This window comes from Phascolarctos cinereus, unplaced genomic scaffold (genome assembly GCF_003287225.1).
Source record: "Phascolarctos cinereus isolate Bilbo 61053 unplaced genomic scaffold, phaCin_HiC Scaffold_4;HRSCAF=312, whole genome shotgun sequence".
Lineage (NCBI taxonomy): Eukaryota > Metazoa > Chordata > Mammalia > Diprotodontia > Phascolarctidae > Phascolarctos > Phascolarctos cinereus.
In genome coordinates, this window is record NW_027555847.1 from 705,960,759 (window position 1) to 705,987,031 (window position 26,273).

The 26,273-nt window shown below is 44.3% G+C and overlaps 1 protein-coding gene across 1 annotated transcript in view; it reads right to left on the reverse strand.

Moving 5' to 3' along the window:
• The window catches only part of NOS1 (nitric oxide synthase 1), a 140,355-nt gene that overhangs the window by 20,614 nt on the left and 93,468 nt on the right, over window positions 1-26,273 (reverse strand). Inside the window, 9 exon segments of the mRNA XM_021007998.2 lie at window positions 1,568-1,761; window positions 6,829-6,907; window positions 8,414-8,552; window positions 10,853-11,027; window positions 12,116-12,232; window positions 16,409-16,467; window positions 18,270-18,374; window positions 20,906-21,050; window positions 26,124-26,209. Of these exon segments, the coding sequence (XP_020863657.1) occupies window positions 1,568-1,761; window positions 6,829-6,907; window positions 8,414-8,552; window positions 10,853-11,027; window positions 12,116-12,232; window positions 16,409-16,467; window positions 18,270-18,374; window positions 20,906-21,050; window positions 26,124-26,209 (1,099 nt within the window).

A 26,273-nucleotide genomic window follows, 5' to 3' on the forward strand; every position in this document is an offset into this window, starting at 1 on the left:
TATTTTGTCTACGACCTTGTTTCTTGGACATGTGAATGGGTTAGTGCAGGAAGTTCCCAGTGGGAGTTTCCCTGCCAATGAAGATGGGCATGGGAACCCTTGTCCAGCATCAAGCACCTTTAGGTACCCAGGCTCTTCCTGATGCTGATGCTAGCTCGTTATCTTTTAGGCAATACCACTCCTCTGAGCCCACACAAATTTGCAGGAAAAGTGAGGGAAGTCCCCATGGATGTAACAATGATAACAGAGGATGTTTATGTGATACCTTAAGGTTAGCAAAGCAAAGGGGAATGCAAGATGTCCCTGAAGGATGTAACAATTTTAATAGTGGATTTTAGATGCCTATGTATATATTTTATATGTATATTTGTTTGTATTTATATGTCTGTAGCAATGATAATAGCTGACATTTTTTACAAAGGATGTTCTATTGATTTGTTCCTTACAACCAGCCTCTGTATCTACTATGCCATGAAGGAAACAAGGATTTATTAAGTGCTCATGTGCCTGGCACAGTGCTAAGAGCTTCACAAAAATTATCACATTTGATCTTTACAAAAACCCTGGGAGGCAGGTGCTATTATTATCCCCATTTTACAGTTGAAAGAGGTTAGGTGACTTGCCCAGGGTCATATAACTAGTAAGTGTCTGAGGCTGGATTTGAATTCAGGTCTTACAGGCCCAGTACTCTAACCACTGCACTACCTAGCTGCTGTGAAATTTTCAGTGCACATCACATGGCATTTTAAAGTTTGCAAAGTGCTTAATATATGCTATCTCCCTCTGAACCTTGTAACAACTCTATGAGAACTATTATCTGTCTTTTCTTCCCCCATTTTATAGATGGGAAAACTGAGACTCAGAAAGAAACTTGCCCGTGATATATGAGCTACTGAAAGTCGTGGGTGGGAATTCAACCTAGGTCTCCCTCACTTCAAGCCCAGGGCTTTATTCTCTTTGCAAGAGAGGAAAAGAGTGGAGAGGAAATAAGTAAATATACATATATAAGTATATAAATATAGAAGTAAATGAATATATAAAACGAGAGGAAAAAAGTGGTCAACTCCACACCACCAGTGTGATGTCTACTAGTGAGAGTCACGATCCATCCCAGGAAGTGCCAGGTCCCTCAGTGGGAACTTGTTTGGCGTTTTAGACAGAAGTTGTCGAATGGAGAGAGAGTAAGAGTCTTTTCGGAGGAGAGATGCCCTCCCACGTGGAGCTTAAAGATCCAGATGAAACAACTGGTCTCACTTAAGATCATAGAATAATGGATTTTTGAGCTGCAAGGGACCTTGGGGCCATTTAGCCCAACCCCCCGATTTTACAGATGAGGAAACTGAGGCCCAGAGTGGTGAAGAGACTTGCCCAAAGTCATATAGCTATTAAGTGCCAAGGTCCCCGAGATGGGATGGTGACTCTAAGTCCTCTGACTTCAAATGCTCTTTCCCTTATGCCACCCAATTTCTCTTCATGCCTGTGTGCCATGCCTATGATGTCCCAGAGGAATGATGGCACTCTCCTGGGGATATGGTGAGGGGGTGGAGCCAAGCATCCCCATAGTTACCCAAAGCTGTATTCCTCTCCTCCAGAAGCTCCACTTTCACCAGTTGGTTGGTGGGAGGGGCATCCTCGAGTCGATCGATCAGGGCATTCACCATGTCCTCGTGGTTGCCAGGGAACACACCCAGATGGTCCCCAGGCTGGTACTGCAGCTCTTGGTTCCCATTGGTGTGGAGACGCACAAAGATGGTTGATCGACTAAAGGAAGAATTGGGAGTTAATTTAATGAAAGCCACTATCCCATTCCGACTAACCCTAGTCATCTCTCAGATTTTTTGCTGCCTGTTTCTTAGAGTGGGTAGATGGTTCAAAGTTGAGGCTAATGGCTTTTTATTCAATTCAGTTCAACAAGCATTTATTAAGTGCCTAGTGTCTGAAAGGTGCTGTGCTGGGCTATCATAGCTCTAATCTCTGTAAGTTACAAAATCCTTAGTGGCTAGCACTAGCTCTAAGGCTAAGGCTTGGAACTACAAATACTTTCACTAGCCTACACGGCTTGTTCCCACCTCATTGGCTGTCCCCAAACCTACTCCTCCTAGGATTTTAGAATGTTAGAGCTGGAAGGGCCCTCAGATATCATCTAGTCCAACTCTTTAGGAAGGAAACTGAAGTCCAGGAAGTCCAGGACTCCCAGGTACTGCTTGGATCAAACCGAATTTGGTCACCAGTAAAGCCCCGTGCCAACCAGGAAGGTGGTGGTGTCAGAGAAGGGGAAATATATAAGGCAGACTATTGTTTTTTCTTTCATAATTTTTGTCACACTTCCTTTCAGGCTTCCTTTTGCCTTGAGTCATGGGGTAATACAGCATATGCTAGTCTGAATGTGCCTCCCTCCTCCCACCACGAATTCCCAGAATCCTCTTCTGCTAGCTTGTACTACTTATAGCATGGGTACACTGGCATCTCATTTTTCACAGTGACTGCAGTCCTACAAAGTTTCACATTTCATTTTTTGTAAGTCAAACCCAAGTTCTTCCACTGACTTGCATTAGAATTTCAGAAATGCTTTCTCTCCCCAACTCCGGCCCCATTTCTCATTGACCTGGACATCTGGAGCATGGGATTTTCTTTTCTCTTCACCTTTTTTTTTTTTAAAGTGAAAAGTGATACGTAAATGATACATACATACATAAATGATATGTAAATATACATAGTGCTTAAATATATAGGGGGAATGTTTGTTTGTTTGTTTTTGTTGACCTGTGATTTGGTATAAGGATTGGTGTAAGGAACTCCCAAGGAATACACTCCCTCTGTCAAGACAGGTTGCATCCTGTTCTACAAGTTACACACTTGAAGAGCTGACTAGGTCACTTATAATTTTATATATTTATTTACTATTTTATTTGCCCCCAAGTGTTTAAAAATTTTGAATTCCAAATTCTCTTCCCCCCTGGCTTGAGAAGGCAAACAATTTGATATAGCTTATATATGTAGAGTCACATAAAACATATTTCCATATTTCACTAGGTCATTTAGAGGTTACACGATTTCCTTGGGGTCACACAGATAGTATATGTCAGACACTGGATTTGAACTCAGGTCTTCCTGTGTGTGTGACTCTATTCAGTACAGCACACTGCCTCTCATGGGAAGCTTATTATTAATTAAAGGAACCCTTTGGTAAAATGTCTTTTTGTAATGCAGATCAGCTCCCTTCAATTGTTACACTTGGGCAGATCATATCGAGGCACTGGTTCTCTTAAAGCGAGCACACCTGTAATGAATGGTGCTCATGTATGATTGGATTTAGAGGCCACGTTCATGAGCAGCTGAGCACTGCTTGTCCTTGGATGAGTTGCTTATCCCTCTGAAATACAGACTCCCTCATTTACAAAGAGGGTTTGGTCTAACCCTGAGGGGCAGCAGAGCTGCCATTAATCACACTGCCCAGATTTAGGACCTGGGATACTCACTGCCTGTAGCTAGAGGCCCAGCAGGGGGCGCTGTGGGTGCGCCTTTCTTTCCTCTTCATTTGGCCATGATGATGATGGCCTCTTGAATGTTGACACAATCACTTTCTGCTCTCTCCCAGAATCACCACGATTTCTTTCAGAAATCTCATTTGCCTGCAATCCCTTCCTTCTGTGCAGGAGAAATGCTGAGGCCCCAGAGTCTGCTGAGCTGTTTTTTTTTTTCACCCCCAAAATGTGCTTAGTTGGTGAAACTCTTGGGCCAACTCATGCTTGCCCTCTTGTAGATATCAAAATGTGCTTGGGCAGATAAAGACGCAGGCGGGCTGGAGAACACTGGACGGAAGCTGGCCTGGCCGTGCGGGCGGGTCCAGCACCATTCCTTTGGCAGGGCGGGGCCAGAGGGTCGATGTTCCAAGGGCACTGCTGATGGAGCCTAGAAGCCCAGTTATGGCTTCTTCTTGCTGCGTGGTCTCAAGGTGGTGTTGCCTTGTCACCATGGGTGACGCTTCTTTAGGATATCAGTAACTTAGGGGTTGCCCTAATGTCGTGTTCCCTAAGATGTTTTTTTAGCTTGTGAGACATACGTAGACTTGTTCATACAAACTAGGGGAAGGGAAAGATCGAGGGATCCTATATTTGGAAGGGAATTCATAGCTCATCTGGTCTAATGCCCTCATTTTACAGATGAGGAAACTGAGGCACAGAAAGCCTAATAACTTGCCCAAAGTCAAAGGATCCAAGAGCTAGAGATAGAAGGCCAAGCCCCTGGTTTTACAGAAGAGGAAACTGGGATGGGAGGGGGACAAGTGACTTGTCCCAGGTCACAGAGGCAGTAAGTGTAAGATGTAGGATTCGAATCCAGGTCTTTTGAGTGTAGAGCCAATGTTCTTTCCATGGTACTGTGTAGCCTCCCTGGCTTCTGGTCCCACCCTCCTAGCTGGTGTTCTCAAGTATGCCCCTGTTTTTATCTGCCTGGCTACGTTTTGATATCTGTGAGACATGCCAGAAGTTGATGCAAGAATTGATCAGCTCTTGGTTGGTACATAAAAAGTGCACAAAAGAGGAGTATTTCTTTTGGATTCAGTCATCTATTATTCCCTCCAACTCCTAGCAATGGGCTTGCTTGCTTATTTTTTTTTTTTGAACTGGGTCAGTGATTTCATTGGAAGAGGGAACTCCTTCTGCCAATGCAGGTCAGTACCTCCTCTGAAAATGATAGTCTTTGAGAGATGCCCTAGAACACCAAAAGGTTATGTGACTTGTCCAGGGTCACAAAGCCAGCATGTGCCACAGCCTGGACTTGAACCCAGGTCTTCCTGACCCCAAGGCTGACTTTATCAATTGCTCTATCTATAGCAACCTACCTCTCAGGGTTGTTGTGAAGATCAAATAAGAAGAATCATGAAGCACTTAGCACAGTACCTGGCACATAGTGTTATATAAATGTTTATTGTTGTTCAGTCATTTTCAGTCATGTCCAACTCTCTGTGACCCCATTTGGGGTTTCCTTGGCAGAGATACTGGAGTGGTTTGCCATTTCCTTCTCCAGCTCATTTCAAAGATGAGGAAATTGAGGCCAACAGAGTTAAGTGACTTGCCCAAGGTGACACAGCTAGTAAGGGCCGGTATTCTATCTACTGAGCCACCCAGCTGCCCCATGTTTCACTCTTTAAAAACAAATAAGAAGAACTCTTTATTAAACCATGAGAACATAATATTAAATAGGAAAGTAGAGAATCTTTTAGAACATACTTTAAAAGAAGTAAACACCTAGGGACAGACTAATACTTTGCTCACTCATTTTTAACTCTTACTAATCTATTCCTGTCTCTAACCTCATTCACAAACCTTGATCAAAACATTTCCAGGCAACCGTATTCTAGATCTCTTAACTTAAGAGTTAAAGGCTCTTCTCAGGGCCCAGACCCTGTGCTTAGCACAGCACCCGGCACGTAGCAGGCGTTTAATAAATGCTTGTTTATTTACTGACTGGTGGCAACAGTGGATATGAAGCCCTTGCAGGAGACTTACAGATGTGGCACATCAGTTTGGGGAATCATTCCTGCGTTTACCCTCTCCTACAACTGCCGAAATAATTCCAATTAGCTTTAAAATCATTATTTCTTCTTATATGTGCTTCTGTGCATCAAAACAGGAAGGGAGATTGTATGGTACCGTGGGGGCCCATATATTGTCTATCCCCCTGTGATGGTCTTTTTTCAATTAGAAGGGAATTTTTCCAATTAAAAAAAGAGAGGGGTAGAGAGCCTTCTCTTCCCAATAGGGATTGCCAATTGCCATTTGGACTTTGTTAGTCCTATAAATAACAGCATCTGAGGATGCTCCCAGCAATGGCTGCTGCCAAAAACATGGCTTTTGATAGTCACTTACTTCATGTAAAGCAGGGCTTCTCCACCTTCTCGCTGTGGTGACTCCTAAGGACCTTTCCAACTCTATAATCCTTATGAAGATAGCCAACCTTTGAGGCTCATAATGTATTCTGCCCAGTTTTTGAATAACACTGTGTCTCCTTTGCCAATTTCTATCCATTTGGTAGAGAATGAATGTTGGTGACTATGATGGGAAAAGGAAAGAGGATGGCTTGGGGACATGAGAGAGGCAGCTAGGTAGTGTGGTTAATAAGTGCACTAGGCCTGGAATCAGGAAGACCTGAGTTCAAATCCTGCCTCAGATACATACTAGAAAGTCCCTTAATCTCTTTCAGCCTCAGTTTCCTCATTTGTAAAAATGGAATCAATAATAACACCTACCTTCTAGGGTTGTGGTGATGATTAAATGATATAATATCTGTAAAGTACTTTGTGAACATTAAAGCACTAGCTAAGTTACTGTTGTTCAATCGTATTCAGTTGTATCCAACTCTGTGACCACAACTGAGGTTTTCTTAGCAAAGATACTGGAATGACTTGCCATTTACTTCTCCAGCTCATTTTACATACAAGGAAACTGAGGCAAACGGGGTTAAGTGACTTGTTCAAGATCGCACAGCTAATAAGTGTCTGAGGCTGCATTTGAACTCAGGTCTTCCTGATTCCAGGTCTAGTGCACTTATTAACCACACTACCTAGCTGCCTCACTCATGTCCCCAAGCCATCCTCTTTCCTTTTCCCATCAGAGTCACCAACATTCACTCTCTACCAAATGGATAGAAATTGGCAAAGGAGACACAGCAAAGCCAGGAGTGAGCAAAAGTATTTTCATGCCACTGCAGAGGAGTTGAGATCCTGTTTCAGTGCTGAGAATTGGAGAGAATATTCATCCTTCTGGGAAGGATGGTTTTGGAAGGAGGAGAGAGAGAGAACCCAAAGTGTATGGAATGCATGCTTACCTGGAGTTAGGGCTCTGAAGGTTCTGGCGGCTGAGGAGCCGGGCAGCAGATACTCGCTTTTTGTGAATGCTGTACAGACCTGGGGGAAAGAAATCTCCTGAGATGGGCCTGTCAGGGGTCACTGAAACTCCTATAAGCCAGGGCCCACCACTCATCCTTACCCTACCCATTCCACCTTGGTCTCAGCTGGGCTGAATCATATGTTGTTTTTGTTGTTCAGTTTTTTCAGCCATGTCTGACTCTTTGTGACCCTGTTTGGGGTTTTCTTGGCAGAGATACTGGAGTGGTTTGCCATTTCCTTCTCCAGTTCATTTTACAGATGAGGAAACTGAGGCAAACAGGGTGAAGTGACTTGCCCAAGGTCACACAGCTAGTAAGTATCTGAGGCAGAATTTGAACTCAGGTGTTTCTGACTCCAGGTCTAGTGCTCGATCCACTGAGCCACCTGGCTGCCTCTAATCATATCCTGGTCCTCAGCTTGCTCTTGACAGGCACTTATCCCCATTAGCTACTTCTATTCCAACCCAGGTCCTTTTCTGATGCCTCGTCATCCCTCTAGAATAACTTTCCAATGCTTCCTTCTCCTCCTCCCAGACCCTTTGCAGACGCACTGCAGCTTGCCCGGAGCCAACCAAGGCAAGGGAAGATTCAGATCCTCCCCCGGGTTTGTTGTCCCTATCCTCTTTCCATCCCTTGAATGCAGAATGATAATGCCAGTTCATTTGTCTAGAATGCTTTGCTAGGCACATCCTAGGATCATAGATTTAGAACAGAAAGAGACCTTGGAAACAATTTCTGCAGCCCCCTCATTTTTATAGATGAGGAAACTGAGGCAAACAGGGTTAAGGGACTTGTCCAGGGTCACACAGCTAGTAAGGGTCTGAGGCTGAATTTGAACTCAGGTCTTCCTGACTCCAGGCCTGGCACTCTAGCTGCTGTGCCACCTAGCTGCCCTATATGTACCAGTGGTCTCTGCCATTAGAATGTAAACTCTTGCAGCATAGGGATGATGTTTTTGCCTTTCTTTGTATCCTGGCATTTATTGTGCACAGAGTAAATAGTCATTGATTTAATGGCCCAATGGAAGCCATGAAGGATCCTGCTGGTGAGATTGTACCATAAGGGGGAGTCTGGGAGGCATGAAAGAGGTTAATTTTTCTCCTGAGCACTAATGAATGTTGACCTCTGACTTTTCCCTGCTTAGCCCTTGAGTATGGAAGCCTCACTGACTACGAGGCTGTATTTTTATTACGTAGCTAGATGCTTCAGTAGATAGAGCACTGGATGTAGAATCAGGAAGACCCGAGTTCAGATTTGACTGCAGACTTTTACCAGCTGTGTAACTCTGGGCAAGTCACTTGACCTCTGTCTGCCTCTGTTTCCTTATCTACAAAATGGGGGTAATGATAACTCCTACCTCCAGGGACGTTGTGAGGATTGAGCGTGATGATGTTTGTAGAGCGCTTTGTAAACTTAGAGCACTCTAGAAATGCCAGTTATTTTCATTAGCCTTACACACATATTCAGCTTGGCACAGATGGCACCATCAGTGCCAACGAGAAGGGCAAGTGCTATGGGTCCCTACCTTGGGTGAGCTCTGGAGCTTCAGCCACGTAGGTCAGCCGGAACTTATTCCTCTTCCAGCTGCGGTCATTGCTAATGAGGGAGTTGTTGGCCTTCTCGATGTTGACATCATCCCCCACGCAGAACACATCACAGGCAGCCTGGAGCGCATGGAGAGTTTGCAAAGACCTCGCTTAGGCTGATGGACCCTGCTGCCCCTTCTCCCAGACTGCTCCCAGCCAGGCATTCCACACTTTTAACTAAATTAAATGTTTTACTAAAAACTCAACATCAAACGCCAACATTACCGATGCTTATTGAGTAACTACTTATACTGACCTCAATTTCAATGTATTCTACACTAGGACAATTTTAAGTAGCTCCCCTTTCCCCTTCATCCCCATGAGGATTCTTTAACAAAAGATCTTAGATACAATCATCTTTATTCTGTTAATTTTTTTTTTTACTAGCTAGCATCATAGATTTAGAGCTGGAAGCTAGTTCAATACACTCATTTTACAGACGAAAAAAACTGGTAGAGGCTAAGTTACTTGCTCAAGGTCACACAGGTGCCAGGTAATTGGCCCAGTTGGGATTCAAACTCAGGTCATGGATCACAGATCTAGAGTTAAAAGGGGCTTTAGAGGTCATCCAGTACAACCTTCTCATTTTACATAGGAGGAAACTGAGGCAGAGAGTGGTAAAATAACTGGCAGTCAGAGATCCTCTGACTCCAAGGGCAGCTGCCTCACCTTATTCCAAGGTGCCTTCCCTGTTTGAGCCTCAAAAGAGTTTTGTCAGGTAGTCTCTTAAGATATTATCCTCATTTTACAGATGAGGACACTGAGGCAGAGAGCTGTGAAGTGACTTGCCCAGGGTCACAGAGACAGCAAACATCAAAGGCAGAATTGGAGTCCATATCCCCCAACACCAAATCTGTACCCTTTCCACTATAACATGCTACTTCTCATTAACTTTGTCTTTTAAGTGGTGAAAGCTGGTGTGCACCCCACTCATCTCATGCTGGTTTCCCCCCTTTTTGCATTATTTCACAAAGATCATTCCAGATTTTTCTGTATTCTTCATACTTGTCAGTGTTAGTTGAATCATACTATTCCATTTCATTTAAATGTGGAATAAGACTGGACTTAAGAACTTATTGGTATAGGGAACTCTGGGGTGGAGGAATGCTCCATGTCAACACAAGTTGGCTTCTTCCCACTTTTAGTTGGACAATTGCCTAGAGCATTGAAAGGGTAAGTGACTTTCTCTGAGTCAATCAATCCGTCAGTATTTGTTAAGTACCTACTATGTGCCAGGGACTGTGCTAAGCACTGGAGTACAAAAAAGAGGCAAAAGACAGTCCCTGCCCTTGAAGCTTACAATCTAATGCAAAAAAAAAAAAAAAAAAAAAAAGCATTTATAAAGCTCCTACTATGTGCTAGGCACTGTGCTAAGCACTGGAGTACAAAAGAGGCAAAAGACATCCCCTACCCTCAAGAAGCTTATAATCTCTCTCTCTCTCTCTCTCTCTCTCTCTCTCTCTCTCTCTCTCTCTCTGTCTCTCTCTCTCTCTCTCTCTCTCTCTCTCTCTCTCTCTCACACACACACACACACACACACACACACACACACACACACACACACGTATAGATATATGTCCAAGAAAGCCAGAATGTGCACCTCAGAAGCCTGCAGTTTCTTATACAATCCTCTTTCCCCTCCTCTCCTTTGTGGACTGTAAGGTTGGTGTTTGGTGGAAGTTAAATTCACAGTTACAAAGAAAATTAAAAGAAATAGAGCAAAGGGGTTGGACTTATCTAGCTCTAAAATTCTGTGATTCCATATGGAAAAACACCTGGATTATAAAGGAGGAAGTCACTGGCAGCTGGTGATGCAGTGTGCAGGGCACTGGATCTGGAGTCAGGAAGGCCTGAGTTCAAATCCAGATTCAGACATTTACTAGCTGTGGGAACCTGGAGAGGTCACTTAACTTCTGCCTCAGTTTCCTTACTTGTAAAATGGGGACGCTTACAGTACCTGATCTGCAGGATTTTTGTGAGAATCAAATGAGATACCATTTATAAAAGTGTTTAGTACAATGCCTGGCACATAGTAGGTGTAACAACAACAAGGATTGATATGGGTTAGACATTCTTCTAAACCAGGAATTCTGAACCATTTTTGTATAATTCTGGTGTCTGGCAATCTGGTGAAGCCTATAGCCTCCTTCTCAGAATCATGTTTTTAAATGTATAAAATAAAATACATTGGGGTACAAGGGAAACCACTTAAATCAAGATAGTTATCAAAATCTTAATACCCCTTCCCACCCAAATTCACAAACCCACCTCCCCTGAAATCTATCCATGGATCTCTTAGATGATGGTGGACTATATTAGAACTGCTCTTGATCCAAATTCTTCCAAAGTCCCCTTCCCAAGGCAAGGAAACCAGTTACCTTGAAGACCTTCTTGGCCCAGGTTCTGAAGGCTTCTTCCTGACCACAGAGTTCATCCCCTTCCCTCATCTTTAGGATGCGTTCCCCTCCAAGTTCTTCTAGGAGGGTGTCCACTGCATGGCCAAAGGCACAGAAGTGGGGGTATGCCCTCGATCCAAGGCCAAACACTGAGAATCTGCCAGCAGGACAAGACAAAGTTACAAGGAGATTCCTTTTGTGTCCCTGTTTTCCCAGCTCCTAACGTCGTACCTGGCATATTAAGGATCAGGATAGGAGAAGTCAGTGATTAGGGGGACGTTGTTTGGGAAGCCATTCACAAACACCAACCATAGCTCACTTTTCCATAGTGTTTTACAAAGTGCTTTAATTTTTAAAAAAAAATTTGAGCCCAAACATCAAATGAAATGAGTATTTCCCTCTATGAAGCAGAACAGAAAAAGGAAATTGTAAATGAAATGATGAATTTCTATTATGTACGTCTTGCTTTTATTACAAAGTGCTTTAAATGCATTTTCTTTTTGACGCTTACAACAATCATGGAAGGCATGTAATGTGGAGAGTGTTGCTTCTCCCCTCCCACCACCATTTACAGATGTGGAAACTGAGGTTGAGGGCTTCAGTAATGCTTAGTCTTTCAGATTAAGATCTAAGGACTAGGGAGGGGACAGTATGCCTTTTAGAAGCCTTTGGGGCCCACCCCAGGTACCGTCTCTCCCATGAAGCTTTCCTCCATGCCCCAGCCATAAGTGGTCCCCTAGCAGCTAGGTGGTGCAATGGGCTTGGAATCAGGAAAACTCATCTTCCCGAGTTTAAATCCAGCTTCAGACACTGACTAGCCACGTGACCCTGAGCAAGTCACTTTCCTCATCTGTAAAATGAGCTGGAAAAAGGAAATAGCAAACCGCTCTAGTATCTCTGCTAAGAAAACCCCAAAGGGGGTCACACAGAGTCAGACACGACTAAATGATGCGAACAAATCCACAATAAACTAAAGAAAGCAGATGTGTGAAGAGGCCTATCACTAAGGAGCAGCTGGCTCCTATGAGAAGACATTACCCCTCGTGGTCAGCTAGGAGGGCGAACCTAGGTAGAGGGCTTCCATAGACCCCTAGGCATGAGCATGCTGGATGTTTTGGGGAGGAACTGAAAAGCAAGGACGTGGCAGTGGAAGGAGCCCCGAAATCTCCACAAACTTGGACTCATTGTTTTAGTTGCTGTCCATGGTTCTCAGCTCCCCCAAAGCCCCCAGTGCCCCAGGCTTACCTCACATTGGCCAGGGGCCCGGCGCTTTCAAAGTTGTCTCTCATGTCAGGCCCATCGCTTGAAGATTTCCGGGCATCAGAGTATGAGGAGACGCTATTGAAACGGACCTTGTAACTCCTGCAGAAAGCAATGGGGACAAGTGAGTGCTGGGAGCAAGTTCAAGTTTCACCCAGTCTCCAGGCCCCTGGGAACCTTTGATCTTTTTTTGCCTCAAGCCTGCTCTGATATCTGATTACACTTCCCAGACCTGCTTTTTCACTGTTCATAGGCAACACTCCCTTTTGTGTCCAGCCCGCCTTAGTCTTTACCCACATTGTAATAGGCGACCGTCAACTATCCACCAGAGGGAGAGAAAGCAAGGGCAGAGAGGGAAGGAGGTGAGAGGACATGTCATATGATAGAATTGGAAAGGAGTAGAGGTTGGAGATGGAGAAAAGAGAAAAGAGGAGAGACAGAAGGAGAGGGGAGAGGAGAGATGGAAAATGAGAAAAGGGAGGGAATAAAGAATAGATGGATAGAAGAGATGGAAAAGAGAAGGGGAATGAAGGGGAAAGGAAAGATGGAAAAGAAGGATGGAGAGAAGAAAGAAAAGATAGAGAGAAGTTGGAAAGGAGAGGTGAGATGGAGAAGAGGGAAGAGAGAGGGAGGAGAGAAGAGATGCAAAGTAGAGGGGAGATGAAGAGAAGAGAAATGTAGGGGAAGGGAAAGATGGAAAAGAAGGAGGGATGGAGATGAGAGGAGAGGACAGATGGAATGAAGAGATGGAAAAGAGAGGAAAGATGAAGAATAGAGGTGAGATGGAGAAGAGAAAGGAATGGATAATAGAGAAAAGATGGAGAAGAGAGGGCCCAGATAATCCAGAATGGCAGATCATTTTTTAAAAAATTACATTTGACTTTGGAGTTTATCATGTGATTAATTTTTTTTTACAGCATTACCATCCTAATTACATTTTATTTACACTAATATTAACATAAGTTTGCATCCCTTTGAGTACACACTGACTTTTGGTGGGGGCTGTGGGGAGGAGGAGGAGAAGATGCAGCTGAGTAGGGGGGAAGCTAATGGAGAGAACAGATTTGGCATCTGTGAGGCTGAGTCCAGCACCTGCAGGGGCCCCCAGGGCAGGCCTGGAGCCAGTTTGGCAGAAGGTAACAGCACTGTCACTGGCTCTTCATCAGGCTCCCTGCACAGCTGCCCGCTGGGGCAAAGGGAAGGAGGGAGTAGCTTCTTGCTGGCCTTCCAGTGGCTGTTGGCATAGCCCAAGAATCTCTCTGGGAGGCTTGTTAGCTCGGTTTGTTGGGTTCCCCTACCTGCCCAATCCGGGCTTCTTTTCTTCCCAGGGAAGCTGATACTATTCTCTCAGTGGAATATCTTTCCTCTGAATGCTTTCCAATGGACAGCCCCACTTACAGTGCATTCTGCCATGGACTTAGTTGGCCATGAACCCTACCATCACCCCTGATATATCAACGTCCCTAAATCATAGGCCCTAGACTCAGAGTTGGAAGGAAACCTGAGAGCCCATTGAGTACATCTCTGTCATTTTACACATGAGGGAAGCAAAGCCCAGAGAGGTGTAGTATTGCCCAGGGTCACACAGCCAGTAAGTACCTGAGGCAAGATTTAAACTAAGGTAGGATATTTCCCTGCTGAGTCTTCCTGGAGACTTGGGGCACAGGAGTGAGGGGGAGAGGGGGTTGACAGGCAGACTCCTTAACTCAACAGCCCTTCAAACACTAGAAGACAGATGTCATGTCTCTCCTGAGGCTTCTCTTTTCCAGGCAAAACATCCCTGATTCTTTCATTCAATTTTCATATGCCATGAACTTGAGATCCCTCCCCATTTGGATTGGCTTCTTTCAGACATCCCCCAGTTTATCATTCACTCTCCCTCTTACTACTTGTGTGACCATGAGAAAGTCACTTAACCCCTCTGGGCCTCAGTTTCCTCATTTGTAAAATGAAGGGGGGGGTATGAGATGACTCAGGATATCCATGCCAGCCCTCCCTCTATGAGCTGATTACCCAGAGCTGAACACAATGTTTCAAATGTGGTCTGACCTGAGCACAGAGCTGCTGGGGGACTAACGCTTTCTAATTTCGGGGCCTCATGACTCTCTCACTGCAGCCAATGGGAGGAGAGTTGTTTTTTTTCCCCCCAAGGTTAGCAGGAGAGCCACCCAGCACCCTTGTGATCTCAGCCATCAGTAGGGAACTCATGACCTAACCAAAGTCAAATTTCCCCTTAAGAAGTGATGACTTCTGTCCTCAGACAAAGACAAAACCTCCAACCCAGACCCAAACCAACAACCCCCAAACAAACAAACAAACAAACAAACAAACAAAAATGGAAATGGAAAGACAAACAATCCTGAGAGCAAAACCGGAAGCTTGTACACCCTGGCAGCAGCATTTCTGAATTGGGTGGCCTTCAAAGTTTTCTCTCTAGCATCAGGAAAGTGCTAAATATATGGATGTGTATTTATTGTCCCGAAATAGATGCCTCAAATTGAGTCACATCACCAAACAGGCCGCCGCTTTCATGCAAGCCGATCAGAGAGGTAGCCGCATTGTTAGCGCAGGGCAGCTGGCCATGGGAATAAAAATAATTCCCTGGATTTTTATAACATTTTAAAACTCCCCTCCCTCTCCCCCATGCTTCTCGAGCCATGATCTCATCCCATCTTCATAGCAACCTCAGGAGGTAGGCAAAGGCAGGCGTGATCTTCCCCATCTGATGGATAAGACTGAGGCTCAGATTGGTTAAGCAAGTGGCTCAAGGTCACACAGCAAGTTGGTGGCCCAATCCCAGCTCTGCACTCTTCCCATGAGATCATACAGAGTGTGGAAGGACCAAAGGGGAGCCATAGCTTTGGTAGTTAGCTTGGGAGCTCAGCAGACACACAGTCTACCTGTTCTGACTGTCCCGGACAGCAGCCAGGTTACACACTTCTGTTTGGTCAGAGAGAGGCGGTGGCCCTTTACGGGGAAAGAAACGCAAGGGTTCCTGGGACCTAGAGAGGAGAACCAATAGAGCCCCATCTCTCCCTGGAGAGGGTGGTCAGGGGGAACCCGTCATGAGATCAGCAGTCTGGGCAAAGCCTTCCCTACGTGGGAGAAGGCAGCTTCCAGGAAAGACAGGAAGTACATAATAAATGGCTACCATTCACATTTCTATAGCACTCACGTTTGCAAGATACATTCCTTACAATGCCCTTGCGTAGTCAGAGGACTTGGGTTAGAATCCTGCCCTGGCTACTTACTACCTGTGTGTCTTTGGGCAAATCCTTTCACTTTCATCTGTAAAATGAGGGGGCTAGGCTGTGTAGCCTCTGAGGTCCTTTGCAGATATAAATCTACAGGTTGAATGATGTGGGTGAGGCATGAATTATCTTCTCATTTGAGAGATGAAGAAACTGGGGCTCAGAGAATGAAATGACTGCTCCATGGTCACACAGTCATTTAATCTCTAAGTCTGCGCCCATTGCCTGCTCCCCAGGGCTTGGATGCCAAAGCAAGGGATTGGGTGCCAGGAGGGAGACCAGCTTGCGTTTCCCAAAGAGTGAAAGACCATCACCCCAGATTCAGGTACAAGGTAAAACTGTCCCAACCTACTGAAAAAATAAGTTTAGGAAACAGCCCCTTGGGGATAAGAGAAGGAAAAGAATCTCATTTGACTCCTCTTAATTTGAATATATATTCAAAAGGGGAAAAAAGTACCAATAAAGATACCTGAAATCGCTATAATGATTTAAAATATTCTAATCACCTTTGAATTTATTTTTTCATCAGACCCCTCACATTAGCTCTATATCATAGGAAGCACAAGGATTATTATTTTTGTTTGACAAATCAGGAAACCGAGGCAGTTAGGTGCTAGAACACCAGACTTGGAGTCAAGAAGACTTAGGTATGAATCCCACCTTAGACACCTACTAACTGTATGAATATGGACAAATCACTTAAGCCCTTTCAGTTTCAGTTTTTTTTTATCTGTAAAATGAGGATAATAATGATCTTGCAAACCTTAAGGTGCTATATAAATGTGAAGTCATTATTATTAAGCAACTTGTTTAAATTTCAGGTTTAGAAGCACGTGATGTTAACTTTCATGGGCTATAGACATCCATCAGTTTTAGTCAGTGGAATTCTTTCCATGACTTGGGGTCCCATTCTCCACTTGGAGCCCACAACTCAACCCCAGGGACCAGCCACATAATGGTCGGGTACCCAGGGTCAGGACCAGGTTCTCGGTGGGATGGGAGAGAAGTGAAGATGTAATCCACTTACTTCCTTTCCTCCTGCATGGAGTTGGGGTGCCTCATCTCCATCAAAGCACAGCCAAATTTCTGGAGAGCAAGACAGACAAGAGAAAGGTTAGCTGGGACACCATGGAATCCAGCCCAAGGTCAGGCATGGATGCCATATAATCCAGGCAGGCAGATTTCAGCTATGAAACGACAGACTTTGTGGCTTCCTGGGAGCTGGGTCCTCAGAGCCAGGTGTAGACAGGCATCCATCTGAGCATCCATTTGGCTATGGTGTGGCTCAGAGATGGCTGCCAGCTGAGGGGCAACATTTATCCACTAACAATAACGGTAGTGGTAATAGAGTAGTAGGGCGGCTAGGTGGCGCCATCGTGCATAGAGCACTGAGCTTGGAACAGATAAATTAAAATCTGGCCTCAGACACTTACTAGCTGTTTGACCCTGGGCAAACTCACTTAACGCTGTTTGCCTCAGTTTCCTCATCTGTAAAATGAGCTGGAGTACCACTCCAGTAACTTTGCCAAGAAAACCCCCAAATGGGATCATAAAGAGTTGAACCCGACAGAAACAACTGAAAACATATATCCTCAATGGGTCTCAGTTTCTTCATTTGTAAAATAAGGAGATTGGGCTAAACCACCTCTGAGGGTCTGTCTAGCTCTAAGTCTATGGTCCTCTTATATCACTTGAACCTCATCATAACCCTGGGAAGTAGGGGCTGAGATATTTTTGTGCCCATTTTACAGATGAGGAACCAGATTTGCCCAGAGTCATAAAGCTAGTAAGTCCACAGGTAGGATTTGAACCTGAGTGTTGACTACCTTCCAGTCTAGAGCTCTCTCCACTACACCCTCTGTGACCTTACTTCTGCTAACTCAGGGGATGTAACCCTTTACCAAAAGGCCTTTCTGTAACTCAATTCACATCTTTATTAAGCACTTGCTGGATGCAAAGGCTGATGCTAGGCATTGGGGATACAAAATCAAACTTGAAAAAAATGCTCTGCCTTTAAGGAGCTTACATCCAGGAGTGTGCTGGAGCCAACTTGGAGAGCTGAGTGTTAAATTTCCACTGTGAGCATTTTGTCATTGTTTAGTCATTTTTCAGTCATGTCTGATTCTTTTTGACCCCATTTGGGGTTTTCTTGGTAAAGATAGTAGAGTGGTTTGCCATTTCCTTCTCCAGCTCATTTTACAGATGAGGAAACTGAAGCAGACAGGGTTAAATGACTTGCTCAGGGTCACACAGCTAGTAAGTGTCTGAGGTCATATTTGAACCCTGGAAGATGAATCTTCCTGACTCCATGCCCAATGATCTGCCCACTGTGCCACGTAGCAAATGCTACACATTAAGTTTTGATTTATTGTTTTATTGATGATTTAGACTTAAGAAAGTGATGGAGAAAGTATTGACAATGTAAATTAAACTGAAGAAGTGTGGGGGGGGAGGGTACAACTTGTACGCAGAAGAAATTCTGTGCTTGCTTATCCGAGTTCATATTGCTTCCCCACAGTTGACTATAAGCTCCTTGAGGGGCTGGTTCACTTTTGTCTTTGTGCCTAAAGAGCCTAGCCCATGCCTGGCACACAGGGAACACTTAACAAGTGCTTGTTAAATAAATAAATGGATGGATACAAACACCAGTGAATGAAGCAAGTAAATGAATGAAGACAAATTACAGATTGTAAGGGTATCAGTGAGGACTGGCCAGGTGGAGGAGTCTGAATCAGCCCATCAGTGTGTGGTGATGGCTGATGGTGATGGCGATGGCTTTCTGAGGCTCTGGTAGGATCCGGGGTGGAATGGTCTGGGAGCACTTCTCCTTCACTCTTTCCCCAACACTGGCTACACACTCTTGGATGGGTGATGGGTGCTCAACCTACCTCGCCATTCTCTGGAGGGTCTCCATTGCCAAAGGTGCTAGTTACCACCAAGACCAGTGTCTCATGTTCTAGGTGTACAATATCATATTCTTCCATGGACATGACCTATAAAAGAAGAAAGAGAGGAGCAGTGGGAGATGGAGACAGTAAGAATAAGAAAGGAAAGGATAGAGGAGGACAGAAGAGAGAGGGAGGAAGATGTTTGCCAGGTGCCCTTGTCTCTGCAGCATGGGAGAAGCCAGGCCCATGGATCATAGGCCAGCAGATCTCACTTTTAGGTGATTGGTTGTTTTTCTGTTTGTTTTTGCTTTTTGGTGAGGCTGTTGGGGTTAAGTGACTCATCCAGGGTCACACAGCTAGTACACGTCATGTGTTTGAGGCTGGATTTGAATTCAGGTCCTCCTGACTCCAGGGCTGGTGCTCTATCCACCGCGCCACCTAGTTGCCCCAGTGATTGGTTATTGAAACTGAAAGCTGACCACCTGACCTCGGGAAGCAATGATTCATCCCTCCGAAGTACAAAATAGTATATAGGGGTTAGGGACACAGAGATCAAAATGATGCAATCTCTGCCATCCAGAAGCTTCCACGATACTGGAAGAGGGAGAAATATTTACACTGATAAGTACGATACTGAGAGGCAATGTCAATTTTAGCAGCTAAAAATCAGGGCTACATACTGTTTCTATAACAGGTCATTACAATAAGTCCTTCGAGAATGCAGGAAGAACAACTTCAAGGAAGCACAATGGATAAAGTGGGATTTGGAGTCAGGAAGGTCCAAGCTTGAATCTTGCTTTAGATGTTTCCTAGCTATGTGACCTTGGACAAGTCACTTAACAGCTCCATGCCTCAGTTTCTTTATCCATAAAATGGGGATAATAACAGCACCTACCTCCCCAGTGTTGTTGTGAGGATCAAATGAGATTATATTTGTATAAATATAATTCTTTCCTTCCTTGAAGCCAGGAAGAACTGGGTTCAAGTCCTTCTTCTGACTGGGTTATTTGACTGAGCAAGTCACATAGCTTTGTAGTATCCTAGACAGCTCTATAAGCTTCCTAAAGTATGCATTGGTGGGGAGAATTTCCTAACTGAGAGTTCTGTCTGCCAATAAAATCATGGGTTGGTCCAATAAGAGCAGCAAAAGAATTAAGGGAGAAGGGAATAAGCATTTATTAAGTGCCTACTATGTTCCAGGCACTATGCTAAGCTCTTTATAGATATTGTCTCATGTGAATGAGATGAAGAAGTCCACTAAATGCTGTTAAATATATGAGCCTGCTAGGTGGTGGAGTAGATAGAGTGCTGGGCGTAGAGTGAGGAAGACCTGAATTCAAAATCAGCTTCAGCTATTTCCTATTTGGGATCCTAGGCAAGTCACAATTTCTGTTTGCCTCAGCTTCCTCATCTGTAAAATGGGGATAATAGCACTTACCTTAGGTCATTGTGAGGATCAAATGAGATATTTCTAAAGTGCATAACACAGTGTCTGGTATACAGTAGGTGCTCCATAAATACTATTCTTCTTCTTATTATATAGTAACTGATCTCACAGTTTGCAAAGCGCTTTAGAAACAATGTCTCATTTGAGCCTCACAATACTCTGAGGTAAGGATGATAAATATTCTTATCTCTATTTATTACAGCAGTCGAGGACATTGAGACTTATAGAGTGATTTGCCCCTATAACTAATAAGTGTCAGAGATGACATTTGAACCTGGGGCCGGTTCCCGACTGCAAGTCCAGAATGCTATTCATTGTGGTGTATCTTGGTGGTTCCCCAGGCCCTTTATTCATCCTTAGTACTTTTAGAGGAGTAATCTAACAGTAGTGATCATAGCTGGTGTTTTTTATAGCACTTTATCTATGTTTTATCATTTGATCCTTGTGACAACTCTGTGAAGTAGGTGCTATTATTATCACCCCCATTTTATAGGTGAGGAAACTGAGGCAGGCAGAGGTGAAATGACTTGTCTAGTGTCATGTGGCTAGCGTCTGAGGCTGTATCTGAACTCAGGTCTTCCTTGACTCCAGGCACAGCTCTCTATCCACTGCACCACCCGGGTGGCTGCCTATTGTAGGAACAAAAGCTACCCCTAGCCAGGCTAGTCTAGTTTTGCCTAAAAAGCTATTGAAATCATGTTTGAGGCTTCTTTGATCTGAGGGATTAAGACTTGAACCACTGACATGCCTTCCCAATTGTCTGAGCACAAAAGTCTGATCCTGAGGAGTCAGGGTCTCCTTCCTCAGACCTGAAACGTGCTTTCACCTGCAGCACCAGGACAAATATGGGGGCAGGACAGCTGTGCCCATCATCAGTGCTGTAAATGCTGAGCTCCTTGAGGACAGGGACTCGTCTTTTGCCTCTTTTTGTTTCCTCATGCTTAGCACAGTGCTTGGCTCATCGTAGGCATTTAATAAATGTTGATTGATTGACTACATTTTGCTGACTATCTCTTGCATACTACTCCTTTTTGTTAGCTGTTAAGTGGCCTTTGAGAGTCTCATTCTTTTCCAATCACAAATCTGAACCACAAGGCTAGATCGGACCAGAACCAAGAGGGGTATCTTTGCAGTTAGGGAACCTGTCCTGTTACCCAGAGCTTGGCAGGAGGTGCTGGGTCACACTCACCTTGGCATCGAAGGCATGTTTGAAGATTTCACATAAGGTTTTTGCATAGGCCTGGGATTTGCCTGTCTCAGTGGCATAGAGGATGGTGGCTTTGACTCTTTTTGCCATGGCCTGCCCCATCAGTTTAGCTGAGAACTTGACAGCTCTGGGAGAAGAGAGGGGGAAGAAGATTAGGTTAAGAGCACTTTCAGCCAATGGTCTTTGGTCATGAAATTGAACATGGCCATTGTGTCCCATTTCACGTGTCTAAATCTTGTCTTCCGGTGGAATGTAAGCTCCCAGTGGGCAGGAAAGCTTCCATATCTGTCTCGTATCATTGGTGCCTGGCACAGTAACTGGCATAGAGTAGACACCTAAATAATATTTCTTGAATTAATTTGTCTTCAAAGCTTTGTTATAAGCTTGAAGGCAGGTACGTTGGCAGTTTGGTGGTGAAGTGGATAGAGTGCTTAGCCTGAAGTCGAGAAGACTTGAGCTCAAATCCAGGCTCAGCTGTAGGTCATTTAACCTCTGTCTGCCTCAATTTCCTCAACTGTAAAATGAAGATAATAATAGCACCTACCTGGCAGGGTTGTTGTGAGGCTCAAATGAAATAATGTTGGTAAAGCACTTAGCCTAGTAGGGGCTATATAAATGCTTATTCCCTCAGCATTCTCTAGTATCCTCTACTTTGCTTATCAGAGGGCAAGTATACAATAGTTGCTCAACAAATAGTTGTGTATGGGTAATACGATACAAGAAGGATTGTCATAGGAGAAAAAAAGAGATTCCCCACAGCTGATTAATAGATACTAGCTTTGGGTCCCTTAACTATCTAATAAAATTTACGGAATCATAGATTTAGCACTAGAATGGACCTTCAGGGCATTGGAGTCCAACCTTCATTTTACAAATAGTAATATGGAGGCCCAGAAAAGTGACAATGATGTGCTAAGATTGCCAAGATGACTTGGCCAAGGTTACTTACTGAGATAGTGTCTGTTTTTTTTTCTTTTTTAGGCAATTGGGGTTAAGTGACTTGCCCAGGGTCACACAGCTGGTAAGTGTCAAGTGTTTAGTCTGAGGCCAGATTTGAACTCAGGTCTTCCTGACTTCAGGGCTGGTGCTCTATCCACTGAGCCATCTAGCTGCCCCTGAGATAGTGTCTGAATGAGATTTGGACCCACATCTTTTGGACACCAAGTCCACAATTCAATTTAATTCTAGAATTGCTTCAATGAAATCCAACAAGCATTCATTATGTACATTCATCATGCCAGGCACTGAGACGCAAAGTTGAAAATGAAAGAATTCTTGCCTTCAGGAAGCTTACCTTCTTGTGGAGCACTGCCTCTGAAGGGAAATCACTATGGAACCACACTTACTAATCACCAATTATGTTCGAGGCATTATGGGACCACCTTTAGGCCAGACACTGATAAGCTGAGCGCCAAGGAGGACATCCGAGATGGTGAAGGGCTTCCAAGTTGTGCTAGATGAGGATTGGCTGGAGACACTGGGGATGGTTAGCCTGGAGAGAAGACTATGGGGGTATTTGATAGCTGTCTTCAGGTATTTGAAGGGATGGCATGTGGTGGAGGGATTAGTCTTACAATGGGGAGAATTACAGAGAGATAGATTTAGGCTTGATGTCAGGAACTGCTTCCTACCAATGAGAGCTGTCCAAATGAATCATGAACTGGACATGGAAAGAATGATTTCCCTTTTACTGAAGGTCTTTCAGTATTTCTGAATGACCCCTCATTTGGGATGTTAGAGACAGGATTTTTGTTGAGATATGGGTTGGAGCAGAAAGCTTCTAAGGGCTTCTCCAGCTCTGGGATTCTCATACAAAGGTACAAAAGAAAAGATCCCTGCCCTTGAAAATGGCAGTTATTATTGGGAAGTTGGCCATAAATACATGGAAAATTAAGGTTGAAATGTGGTTGTCAGAGACAGTCTTGCATGGTAGCCAATGCTCTCATCTCAAAAGCCAGTGGCTGTCACTGAGCATAGAATGAGCTTCCAAGAATATCTGGATTCCTCCATGCTTTCTCAGGGAACCAACTCCAGTGGTTGGGAACTTTGGCAGCTCATTGAGTGCCTGGGCAGAGGTTGGCTTTCCTCCATCTGCAGCTTCCTGAGGTTTTGGGACCTTGGGGATATTTCTCTAAGATTCTAGCTTCCTACCCTTAAAGGACACTTGGTAAATAAAGGGGCCCTGAAGGATGAGAGAAGATGCCAGGCCTGGCAGAGGGTTTGGCAAGTTTGAACATTGCCATAGTCCTGGTATCTGAAGAGGGAGAAAGGATTGTGTCTGAGCAGGCTAAAATTATAGAATGTCAGAGCTAAATGTAAGCTTAGAACACAATGCAGGAGAGTGACCAGGGCTTTAGAATATAGATGTTAGTGCTAGAAGGGCCCTTAAAACACAATGTCAGAAAGGTTTGGTGTATAAATTGTCGAGGTTGAAAAAATACCAAATGTCTGAGCTGAGAGGTATCTTGGAGTTCAGAATGTCTGAGCTGGGAGGAGACCTTAGAACAGAGAATGTCAGAGCTTCCAGAGAGCTTTGACCTCAGAATGTTGGAACTAGGAGGGACCATGAAGGAACCTTAGAAATAATCCATTCCAATCCTCTCATTGGACAGGTGGAGAAACTGAGGCCAAGAGGGGGGAAATGACTTGTGTCAAATCACTCAGTTAGCCAGTGACAGAACCAGGACTGAAAACCAGGTGTTCTGACTCCCTGGCTCCCAGAGCTCTTTACTACAGGAGGGAGGGCAGTCACAGGGTCTGCAATGCACATTTCCAAGAATCCACGCTTGCAACCTGAAAAACAACCTTATGCTAAGCCACCAATCCAAGAGCAGGCAAAATGCCATTAATTCCCTCCCTGGGGGAATTATTAATGGTAAATTTATTATTTTTTTAAATCATGGAAACCGCCTACACTCTAGTAACAATTAAAACTATGGGTTGGAGAAAAGAAAGGAAGGAGTGTTGCCTGGGAGGTTACAGCTTTCCAGGGCCCCCTTTTGAATGATCCCAGCAAAAAAAAAGTATCTATAATTAACTTCCATTGTTTCTACTCCAAACTCAATAGTGCAATTAACATTTTAGAACTCTCCCTCCCCAGAGACACTCAACTAAACTCCAGTCGAAACCTGTACAACAGTTTCTGATGGGGGCGATTTATGATGCCTTGGTTAGGGGAAGAATCACTGCTAATGTTTTCTTCTTAGCAGTGCGTGGGTGGTAGGGAGAGATAGGGCCTCCCTTCTGCTCTTAGAAGACTCATCAGTGGGGAATGGGACTTGTAGCCATGCAGTGGGCATGAGGGGAAATCAGTTTCTTGGGTTCATGGCCCCAGTGGGCTTTGAGAGATTTAGAGCCAACGGGCCCATTGAGCATATTTCTTAGTTCACTAGGTCTGAGTAGACAGCCCAGAGGCTGTCTAATTTAATCCACTTATCCTACGACTGAGGAAATTGAGATCCAGCATGTTAAGCCATTTGCTCAAGGTCATGCAGGTATTATGTATCAGAGGTAGGAATTTCATGTTAATGAAGCCAGAGTCTTAGGTTCTAATTCCAGAATCTTATAATTTGAAGAGTTCAGCGGTCATAATAGCTAGCATCCATAGAGTGCTTTGAGGTTTGCAAATTGCTTTATAAACATTATCTCATTTTATCCTCACAACATCCTGTAGGGAAGATGCTATTATGAACCCAGCTTTACATAATAGGAAACTGAGGCTGAGATGTTAAGTGACTTGCCCAGAGCCACTCAATTAGCTAGTGTCTGAGTCTTGATGCGAACTCAGGTTTTACTGATTCTAGGCCCTGTGCTCTATCCCCTGGGCCACCTAGCTGCCCCTAAAAGACTCATCTTCCTGAGTTCAAATCTGGCTTCAGACACTTACTAGCTGTGTGATCCTGGGCAAGGCTTCACTCTGCCTTGGTTTCCTCATCTGTAAAATGATCTGGAGATGGAAACGGCAAACCACTCCAGTGTCTTTGCTAAGAAAACCCTAAACAAGGCATGAAGAGTTGGACAGGACTGAAATGTCTAAACAACAAATCATATCTTCCCTCAGGTCGACTTTTCTCCAACCTAAACATCCCAAGTTTCTTCAGCTGCCCTTCATTTGGTATGGGCTTGAGGCCCTTCACTGTATTGATCACCCTTCTCTGGACACTTTCCAGGTTTTCATTGTCCATTATAGAACCCAATCCTTATAGTGTCTTGTGAGTGGTAGGTGCTCAATAAATGTTAACATGTTGGGCATTTACTATGTCAATTTGTATGGCTCAGTTCTCTTTGAATTTATATCTTTACCACCCTGGAACATCTGAATTTAATCCTTATTGATTGATTCCTGAGAGCAAGGTTTGGAGAGCTAAGGGGATATAGCATCTACCAGAGACATACAGTCTGACAAGCAATTATTAAGTACCTTCTAATTTCTAGGGGCAGCTAGACAGTGTGATGGATAGAATACTAGGCCTGGAATCAGGAAGACCTGAGTTCAGATCTGACCTCAGACACTCACTAGCTTGTGTGGCCCTGGGTAAGCCACTTAACCCTGTTTGCCTCAGTTTCCTCATATGTAAAATGAGCTGCAGAAGGAAATGGCCAGTATCTTTGCCATGAAAACTCCAAATGGGGTCATGATGCATCAGGCATGACTGAAATGACTGAACAACAATTTCTGGGTGCTGAGGATGAAGAGATAAAAACAAAAGAAGTTCCTGCCCTCATGGAGCTTATATTCCATCATCCAACAAATGTTAGTTGAGGTCCGTGTTTGGCAAGTTGTAAGCACTTAATAAATGCTTTATCATCCATCCATCCACCATCCATCTATCTATCCATCCATCCATCCATCCACCATCCATCCATCCATCCACCATCCATCTATCTATCCATCCATCCATCCATCCACCATCCATCCATCCATCCACCATCCATCTATCTATCCATTCATCCATCCATCCATCCCAGCTCTAAATATATGATCCCATGCTCCTTTGAGAGTAGGTGGAGAAAGATGATGGCTTTGCAAGGCACTGGGAATATAGGGTATTCAGCTGGAGTGAGGGAATGACAGTGAGTTGGCAGTGGCTTGGAGGGGGTCACCATATCAAACAGCAGGACCAACCATGAGATTCCTTGGGTCCAAGAGCTTTTCACAGGGAGTCACATATTTGCAGCTTCATGAGCACTTGCTACTTACTCTGCCAACTTCTTGAAGCCAATGGCTCTCCTTTTTGTGGGGGTCCCATTAGTACCTTTCCAGACATGGGTGTTCCATGGATCCGGCTGGAAAAAAAGAGGGAGACAGTCAGTAGAAAGGAAAGAAGTAGTGGAAGCCACTACTGCCCAT